General features: G+C 44.6%; 1 protein-coding gene across 2 annotated transcripts in view; it reads right to left on the minus strand.

The window, feature by feature from the left end:
- LOC142503886 (flavin-containing monooxygenase 5-like) overlaps positions 1 to 10516 on the minus strand; it is a 40193-nt gene that overhangs the window by 17606 nt on the left and 12071 nt on the right. For both annotated transcript variants that reach the window (XM_075616775.1, XM_075616774.1), the window contains exons 3-4: positions 7577 to 7765; positions 1742 to 1904 (exon numbers count right to left, since the gene is read on the minus strand). In XM_075616775.1, coding sequence (XP_075472890.1) covers positions 1742 to 1904; positions 7577 to 7765 — 352 coding nt within the window. The remainder of the gene's footprint in view (positions 1 to 1741; positions 1905 to 7576; positions 7766 to 10516) is intronic.

Genomic DNA, 10516 nt, shown 5'->3' on the forward strand with positions numbered 1-10516 from the left:
GCAGATATGCATTTTGTAGAAAATAATTTATTACAGATGTAGAAGACGTTGCGTTACAGTGGGACACACAAAGCACCAGCGGGAGCAGATACCATTGTATTTCTATTAGCCGCGTGCAAAAAAGGGATCGTGCTAACGTGTCATTGTGCCCACAAGTGCATGCCAACGGGTGCAGTAACATTTTGCTTCATCTGTACAGGTTATTCTTTTTTACAAATTATATAACTCATAATTAACCAATAATATCCTATCTAGGTAAAAATACTATTCATTGTTATGTCTCATGCATAAAGTAACAGCTTTCTCTATTCTATGTGATCTATAATATAATATTTAATAACCTTTTTTAAATTATTAAATTAAAAATATGGAAAAATAAACACATTGGTGGAGATGTATCAAGGCAAATTGCATAATTTTCAACATGTGCCCCTTTCTGTCAGTGTATCCATGTCTTTGCTTCAACGTTTTGCCATGTGCATCAGCTTGAGATTTGGGGGGTGTCAGTAGCTGGAGGTAGGGAGGAGTTCCATGATGCATAGATTCTAATGAGATGTATCAAACTGCGTAACTTTTTTATTTTGTATTTTTTATCAAACAAATCCATTAGGTCTGAGGTGTAAAACTTTCTGGCCAACAATTTGTAAAAACTCACAAAATTTGACTCAAACGAAAGCAGAAAGTGGAGCAATACATCAAAACAAACTTCTATTTGCATGTTCTTTGAGTTGATACATCTCCCCCATTGGGTTTTGAAGAATATAATACAAACCATGTCCAAATATGATTTCAGGGAACACCTTGTGGCCTCTCACGGAACCAAAGTCTTCTACTAAACGCAGTGTGAAAACTATTTAACTGGTTTGTTACATTTGATGCAGATGTAAACAGACAATAGTGTAGTGTTGTCAATTTCCACATTTCTTTGATACAAAGACATCTAAGGACTTGTACATAGTACCTATTGATTCTATTCATAAACCTATTATATACACTGTATATCCTGGTGTGGTGTCCCCTTTTACTGGGCGCGTGCACGTATGGTGGCCAATATAATTATGCAGACTTTGGCTCCCACCTCATAGTCTGAGGTATTGTATAAATAAAGAGGGGTTACATAGATTAGTGATAGAACATAAGGTACTACCTGCGGAAGGGGCTTTCTGTTCTCTGATACGATGTGCACCTGGTCTCTTGTTTTTACTAAATGGTCTGAGTAGACCTTTTCGTTTGATGTTATATACAACTTGTTCCTTTTTACAGCCTTCACTAGTAGGAAACCCAACAGGGAACTGCACAGCAAACTATTATGCAATGTGTTTGCTTTTAACAAATATTTACTGCACCAGATGTTTGTTCTCTGTCAGGTTTGCCAGTAGCAGTGTGTGCAATGTCTATATTTACAGTATATCTGCACATTTTCAGCCCGATTTCTGTTTTTCGGGAGCACAACTGCATGGGATCCAGTTTCCCCACCAAACTGGGTCTGGATTAAACATTGCAGTGAGAAGCCCGTGGCAGTGAGGTCACTGAGCTTTGGTAAAACAGTCTCCTGCCGCAGTCCTGCAGGACCTATGTCAGTCTACATTGGTATGTGTACTTGAAGCAGTTAACCCTTCGGATGCTAAAAAGACTGAAGAGACTCCAGGCTTTCAAAGTAATACAATATATTGTAAGCCCTCTTATTGTGGCATAATTATTCAATTACCCAAACTAATTCTTTCAGTGAGAGAGAACTGACCTGGGAAGGAGTCCAAAGGGAGATAGGCATCTGTGTGATGACCAGTGCAAACAAGGACAGCATCAAAAGTGTCCGTCTCCTGACAGCCTTCCTTTTCTGTGACAATATCCCATTGTCCTGTGGTGGTAAAGTCTGGGCTCTTCTTAATGCTGACAACTGTGGTCTGAAATAGAAATAACGTACCATGTTATTAAAGCCTGTATAGTCTTTATAATACTGTACAGGTTCTGCTTAATCAGGGTACAACAAAAACTTTAACTGGTATTAAGCGGTGGAAATTATAAACACACATGGGAGCTTATGACTACATTGTTTGATAAACAGAGCAGAAGATATGTATTAACAGGCTACAAAACATCTTCCAACGGCTCCTATATTAATCAATAAATCTTTTGAAAGGCTTAAAGCGGCAGACTATGCCGTTTATTTTTGTAATTTTTTTTTTTGCAATAACTGAAATGGGGGGTTCCCGAAGCAGACCCATGGTCTCCCTACCTCAGGGACCCTCGTTCCACGAGACAGCCTCACTCCGGTGGCCCATAGAAAGCTGCAACATCATGACGAAATTACATCACTGCTTTCCATTGTCGACCAAGCAGCCATATTTGTCATTTATGGCATCAGAAACCGGCTTACAAAATGACAAATATCTTGGAAACAGGGGGGTCCTCAGAGTTTGCGAGATTTCGATTCAGTTCTGGGGAACCTCCAAGGTTAGGTAATATTAAATAAAATATTTAACAAAAAATCAGGACTGCTACATTAACTAGTACATATCCAAGGTTTGCCCCTAGGATCTAGCCTTCATTAGGATCAGATGTACATTTTGACTAACACGCACTGGTAATCTAATCTGTATGATGGAGGACAAGAGGTTTTTTTTTACATTCATGTACTTTTTGCATTCTGCGCAGTGAATTCTGATACAGTAGCCTATTGTGAATCAGTGGGATAAACATACATGACGATAGTAATCGAAGTTAGAGAGATGTTCATGTGTATGGGAAAATATCAGTGGTTACACACAAAATCCATAAGATTAGCCTTGAAACTGGAAAGTTTGAAAGTCACCGAAACATTTCTACAGTACAAAAAAACAACAACATCCCCAGGCACATTGTTACCACCATGTGTTAATAACAATTGACCGGCAGCTTATGGATATTTAAAAATTCAGCAGTAATGAGCCTCTTAAACATTAATTAGCTATGATCATATTTGAAAAACGACATTTTTATTTTTTAAATGAGGAAGTAAAGCTATCAATGTTTTTTTTTTCAAATGTTATTTTATTAACAATTAACACACTACTGTTTTCAGCGTGTTAGAGGTCTACTGGTTTCCACAGTACTTTGGGTATAAGTTTTTTTTAATGATAAATACTGCTGATAAAGTAAAAGTAATGATCCAGTGAAAACAAAATCAGAATCGTGACAGTAACTAATCAAACAGCTCGGTTTAAAAAACACAAAAAGAGTATAATTTTGCAAGACAAGCACCACATACTGTACACTGAGCTTTCCTGTCCAGCAAAAACTGACTGAATTATATTTTGTCATATACACAATGCACTTCATTTGACAGTGATATCAACTTTTTATGATGTACCATACATTTTGGAGACTACATTTAAATTTCAAATACATTTTTCCTTGGGGTTTGTTAATGGACATGCCACTACAATAAATTAATTGGGTTCATGAAATCAACTTCTTATGCAATAATTATTTGTCTCACATGATTCCTTTAATTCTATATCACATGGTAAACAAATTTAAAAAAAGTGAAATCTTATTTATTTATTTTTTTAATATTTTAATATTTAATATTTTTTAAGTATTAGTATCAACTCAATACAATTTTGTATGCGTTTTAAGGCATTCTTTTATTTCTAGAGCAGGTTTTAACCCACCTCCTAAGCAGTGCAAGATCTTTGCCACACTTTCCTGTTTGGGATAATTTGTTATTGAACTGTGTAGAAACCCCTGCTACCGCTGATATGTATTGTGGAGAGGTGTGTGGGGCAGAGTAAGTATAGTGAACTGAAGAAAAATGAACCCCAGTAGAAGCACTCTTACACTGTGTTGAGATGATTGTATGAAGTAAAACTCAATTTTATTATTAGGAACATGCTAAAACAATGGGATTTAAAAATAGGATTAAACTGATTGTAAGTACGCTAGGAATCCCTAGGGGATACTGTAATCCCAGGGTAGGTGGGTGATACAGTTTTGCGTGAATACACTGACCCCGAGGGTCCTAAATTTAAGGAAACCCGGGGGAGAGCTAAATGAGGGATTAAATGCAATCCTTATGTGTAGTGCCAGCTAATACTGATAGAGCAAGTGGTGCACTGGTGTTGAGATGACACTGCATGGGGCTGATTATGTGCACAGCCTCTGTGCTAGCGGTTAAGTGTCATATCAATCTTTAAACAATAATGCATCTGTGTACCTCAGGGGTAAAGGAAACAGCTAGGTAATGCAGGCCTGTACGAGCACACCAACTAAATACAGCTAGGGGTCTTAAAATCAGATCCTAAAGCTGAATGTTGAACTTGCACAAAATGGAAGTATAGTTTAAAATATAGGGCACTGTTAAGACCTTTGCTGGAGATGCAAAAAAAGTTATTAACTAGGTAGAACACCATATAAATGCAGTAGTAGCAGGTTGCCTGACAACTTGCCCTAAATCTTAAGGGGTGTTATACCTTGCCATATAAGGTGTTAAACTGACTGTTCAATAGCTGCAGATAGTCTCAACCATTGAAGGGAGCACCATATGTTAACTGATTGCTGTACCTAAAACAGCCCACGGTTAGGGCTATTCTGCAGTGTGCAGAAGAGGATATACACTACCGACACACTTTATTGAAGTGTGGTCGGTACCGCAAGCCGGGAAATCTCCCGGCTTGCTAGTGGCCGCCCCTCGGCGTGCCGCGCGTCATAGACGCGCGGTCACGCGTCATCGGGAGCGTGCGCCCCCTGCACGCGTGTCCAGGGGCTCCCCGAGGGAGCCCTGGTGTCCCGCGATCGCGGGACAGCGGCAGGGGGTTCCGGGGGACCCGGCAGACCCGGCAGCGGTAGGGAGAGCGCCCCGATCGGAGGGCGCTCTTCCGCTGCTTCGGCGCGCGCCCGTCACACTCGGGCGCGCGCCAGGCTACTGCTGCGGCACAGAACGGGCAAATGCTCGAATAAACTGTGCCGCAGCAGTAGAGAACCAAGAAAAAAACCGTGTCAAAGCTCCAGGAGGTTGGAAATAAAGCCTTTAGGCAGTAGTAAAATGATAATAGGAGTTGACACCGGAAAATAAAGGATTAAGGGGCTGCAGTTTTCTGTGTTCAGATAGATAATGGTGACAAGGAGGGGACACAGGGGGTGACAACCAATTGTGAGGTGCAGTCACTAACGTCCCCCTTACCCTGGCTATGCCCGGCGTGGAGTACCCTTTACTCACGATGATACGCCGGCTTGGTCATCCTTTCTTGCTGCAGCTGCCCTGACGCTGCCAAAACCGTCTCCTCCAGGCATCCGGTGGTGAAGCAGATTCTCATACACAGCAATAGAACAAGGTAAGAATCAAAAATCCAGCCGCTCCATAATACAAAAAGTAGGCACTCACCAGCAAAAAAGGGGTTAAAAGGTATACTTTAATGAACTACATAAAAAACAAAAAACAGACAGTACTAACTACTCTCCCACATGTTTCACGCCTACTGTGGCGCTTTCTCAAGTAGTTAGTACTGTCTGTTTTTTTGTTTTTTATGTAGTTCATTAAAGTATACCTTTTAACCCCTTTTTTGCTGGTGAGTGCCTACTTTTTGTATTATGGAGCGGCTGGATTTTTTATTCTTACCTTGTTCTATTGATATAGAGAACCAGTAAGGTAGGTATGCTCCAATATATCAAGGTACTTGTCAGTATAAATGAGTATAATCCCTAAGGATTGCATTTAATCCCTTATTTAGCTCTCCCCCAGGTTTCCTTAAATTAAGGACCCTCTGGGTCAGTGTATTCACGCAACACTGTATCACCCACCTACCCTGGGATTACAGTATCCCCTAGGGATTTCTAGCGTACTTACAATTAGTTTAATCCTATTTTTAAATCCCATTGTTTTAGCATGTTCCTAATAAAATTGAGTTTTACTTCATACAATCATCTCAATACAGTGTAAGAGTGCTTCTATTGGAATAATTTGTGCAATTGTTCCCAGCAGTTTGAGCTGTAAACTGTAACAATAGATAATGTTACCTGTAATACAGCTGAACACCGTTATAACGCCGTGCTCGGGGTCCACCCCATGCGACCGCGTTATAACCGGATCGCGGAAAAAAATGGCCGTGATCCGAGGTTCCACGTCCGCCGCGTACCTGTACCCTGCATCATCCTCCTCTCTCACAGTTCGGTGCTCTCCCTTAATCCCTGTCTCTGTATCCGTAACTGACGTCACACAGAATCCATGGCCCAATCACACACAGGTAGAGGTCGGTGGGCGGGACAGTCCACAGCGATGCGCTCTGGGCGTGCTGCTCACGCTGGAGCGGAGGAGGGGGTGGGGGTGCCGGCAGCACGATCCAGGTAGGAGAGGCAACCACTGCTGTTTGTTTTGTTTTGCTCTGAGCTAAGGGGGGAAAACATGAGCCACGAAAAGAACGCTTTATAAGCGGATCCGCGTTGTAACGGATCGTGCTATAACGGGGTTGAGCTGTATAAGGATACATTGTAGCTGCAGAGTTATCCAAGACGAAGCCCTATCCTAGAGGGTGAAACGCGTAGAGGGGTAGATCGTGGTGTAGCCCTGGTGTCTTTGTGTATGAATAAAGTTTTTTTGCATCATCCGGGACCTATTGGATTTCTGTCATGCGCAGTAGCGCCTTTTCAACACACTACCTACTGTAGCTGCAGAGTTACACTGACTGAAGCAGCCATTGTGTCAGGCACACATTCAGGATTTTTACAGATTTACAACACGAGACGACTGCCAGCTTAGGTAAGAAGGTAGAATTATACATTGTTACATGCTTTACATATCCAAAATAATAATTAAACATTTTTAAAAAAAGATGGAAAGTAGTATTGCTGCTTTAAGTTGTAAATCATGCCCTATTCTGCTGCTCATAATAGCTCAAATTCAGGGTTTGAACCTACCCAGAAATTATAATGAAGAAAGATATCGCCAGGCTTAATGTATCTGGTGTGACGAAGTTCTGTGTGTTTTATAATGTTTTTCACACTATAAATTGCGATAGAACTTGTTTTTTTGTTTTAAACTTGCAGCGAACATTGCACAATTTATGGTGACCTTTTTATTAATGTCTGTTTTATGAATATGGACTCAATACGCAGCCAAAAACTTATACAGAATCCCTATTAAGAATTACACTCCGTGTAATGTATGTAGCTTTAATTATTTATTTTGGTTACGCACATTTAGAATAGTAGTATTCTGAACAGTGACCGCACAGCTTTGCGGCTGCACAAACTGCTTACAGATCCTTATTCCCCATGGAACTTATTGTGTAAGTTGTGCAATGTTCACATCACGTTTTAAACAAAGAAAACGTACTTTTACAAAGTCATGTTACTGCTCACCATGGGACGAAGTAAGTGTGGCTACTTCTGTACAGTGCATTGTGTCATTAATGTAATTATAACTCATTAATGAAAGAAGGCTGCATATATGAGCTCAAAGATACATATCTGTAGTCAACCTCTGTCAGTGAGAAACACAATGATTGCTGTCAACAGCACGGACTGTGGTATCTGTTGAACAATGTTCCTTGTTTTTTGAGCTGTCATCTCCGGTCACAGGAACATCATAAGTTTTGCTTACCTGGAAGCGGATATAGTTAGTTAACTGGAAGTGCTGGGCGTAGAGTCTGAAGTACTTCAGGATCTTGGAGTTGTGCATGTAGTTTGGGTAATCTTCTGGGATGGGGTAATCACTGTAACACATCATCTCCTTGGAGGTGTTGATGATCACAGACTTGTATATACTGGCTCTGCCATCCTCAGGATCATCCTAAAATGAATGGATAGGCAAAATATTGTCTTTGGTCCACTAGAATAGAGCTGTAGCAACAATACAGATCATAGTGAAAATCTGATTATTTTATGGGTTGCAACACCATTAAATGGACGGTTTAATATTTGTACATTGCATCACCGTCATCTTTAAAGACATGAACAGCTTAACAAACAAAAGCTCATCTAAATTCTTCATCAATAAAGACTGTTGGATACAGCAACCTGCAACAAATCTATTGTCAAACATTATACATCAGAAGTGAGTGACCAATCAGAGAGCTCCATTTTGCATAACTGGTGCATGAAGGGTTACATAGCCCAGGGGTGAGCAAACTTTTTAAGACGAGCCCCCCCTTTCATCCATGAAATTTCTGGGGGCCCCCCCTGCCTGATGTAATCAAAATCACATGACGTCAGCGCATGTGAGCTGGTTCAGCCAATGAGGGCGAACCAGCTTTATAACGCCCCCGCCACACGTCTACAAAAAAGTATTTATAACACAAATTACATCACTTAAAAATAAATATTATGATATTTGTCTAATAGCGTCCCCATTTTGCTGATTATTAATCTCTCTCTTCCCGCCACATTAGGACCTCTCAGGACCTCTCTCCCCTCTTCCACAGTCTCACACTCCTCTCACAGTCTCTCCCTCTCCCTGTATTTCTCACTCCCCCTCCAGTGTCTCTCTATCCCTCCCCTCAGTGTCTCTCCCTCCCCCCACTCTCTCTTTCCCTCCCCCCAGTGTGTCTCTCTCTTTCTCCATCCCCCTAGTGTCTCTCTCCCTCCCCCCATTGTCTCTCACTCTCTCCCTTACCCCCAGTGTCTCTCACTCTCCCTCCAGCCATTGTCTCTCCCTCCCCCCAGTGTCTCTCTCACACTCTCCTTCCAGCCATTGTCTCTCCCTCCCCCCAGTGTCTCTCACACTCTCCCTCCAGCCATTGTGTGTCTCTCTTCCTCCTGCCAGTGTCTCCCTCCCTCCTACCAGTGTCTGTCTCTCCCTCCTGCCAATGTCTCTCTCCTTCCCTCCAGTGTCTCTCTCATCCCCATGTCTCTCTTTCACCCCCCTCCCCATGTCACACTCACTCTCACCCCCCCTCCCCATCTCACTCTCACTCCCCATCTCACTCTTACCCCCCCTCATGTCACACTCACACTCCCTCCCCATGTCCCAGTCTCACACTCCCTCCCCATGTCCCAGTCTCACACACCCTCCCATGTCCCAGTCTCACACACCCTCCCCTGTCCCAGTCTCACACTCCCTCCCATGTCCCAGTCTCACACTCCCTCCCCATGTCCCAGTCTCACGCTCCCTCCCCATGTCCCAGTCTCACGCTCCCTCCCCATGTCCCAGTCTCATCCCCCATGTCCCAGTCTCACCCCCCATGTCCCAGTCTCACCCCCCATGTCCCAGTCTCACCCCCCCATGTCCCAGTCTCACCCCCCATGTCACAGTCTCACCCCCCATGTCCCAGTCTCACCCCCCCATGTCCCAGTCTCACCCCCCCATGTCCCAGTCTCACCCCCCCATGTCCCAGTCTCACCCCCCATGTCCCAGTCTCACCCCCCATGTCCCAGTCTCACCCCCCCATGTCCCAGTCTCACCCCCCCATGTCCCAGTCTCACCCCCCCATGTCCCAGTCTCACCCCCCATGTCCCAGTCTCACCCCCCCCATGTCCCAGTCTCACCCCCCCATGTCCCAGTCTCACCCCCCCATGTCTCAGTCTCACCCCCCCATGTTCCAGTGTCACAACCCCCATGTCTCAGTCTCATCCCCCCCATGTCTCAGTCTCATCCCCCCATGTCTCAGTCTCACCCCCCCCATGTCTGTCTCACACCCAAAATGTCTCAGTCTCACACCCCCCCCATGTCTGTCTCACACTCACCCCCCCTATGTCTCAGTCTCACCCCCCCTATGTCTCAGTCTCACACCCCCTATGTCTCAGTCTCACCCCCTATGTCTCAGTCTCAATCCCCCATGTCTCAGTCTCACCTCCCCATGTCTCAGTCTCACCCCCATGTCTCAGTCTCACACCCCCCCATGTCTGTCTCACACTCACCCCCCCATGTCTCAGTCTCTCACTCCCCATGTCCCAGTCTCACACTCCCCATGTCCCAGTCTCACACTCCCCATGTCTCAGTCTCACCCCCCCTATGTCTCAGTCTCACCCCCCCCTATGTCTCAGTCTCACCCCCCTATGTCTCAGTCTCACCCCCCCTATGTCTCAGTCTCACCCCCCTATGTCCCAGTCTCACCCCCCCATGTCCCAGTCTCACCCCCCCATGTCCCAGTCTCACCCCCCCATGTCCCAGTCTCACCCCCCATGTTCCAGTGTCACACCCCCCATGTCTCAGTCTCATCCCCCCATGTCTCAGTCTCACCCCCCCCCCATGTCCGTCTCACACCCCCAATGTCTCAGTCTCACACCCCCCCCATGTCTGTCTCACACTCACCCCCCCATGTCCCAGTCTCACCCCCCCATGTCCCAGTCTCACCCCCCCTATGTCTCAGTCTCACCCCCCCTATGTCTCAGTCTCACACCCCCTATGTCTCAGTCTCAATCCCCCATGTCTCAGTCTCACCTCCCCATGTCTCAGTCTCACCCCCATGTCTCAGTCTCACACCCCCCCATGTCTGTCTCACACTCACCCCCCCATGTCTCAGTCTCACACTCCCCATGTCCCAGTCTCACACTCCCCATGTCCCAGTCTCACACTCCCCATGTCCCAGTCTCACACTCCCCA

The sequence above is a fragment of the Ascaphus truei genome, chromosome 10 (genome assembly GCF_040206685.1).
Source record: "Ascaphus truei isolate aAscTru1 chromosome 10, aAscTru1.hap1, whole genome shotgun sequence".
Lineage (NCBI taxonomy): Eukaryota > Metazoa > Chordata > Amphibia > Anura > Ascaphidae > Ascaphus > Ascaphus truei.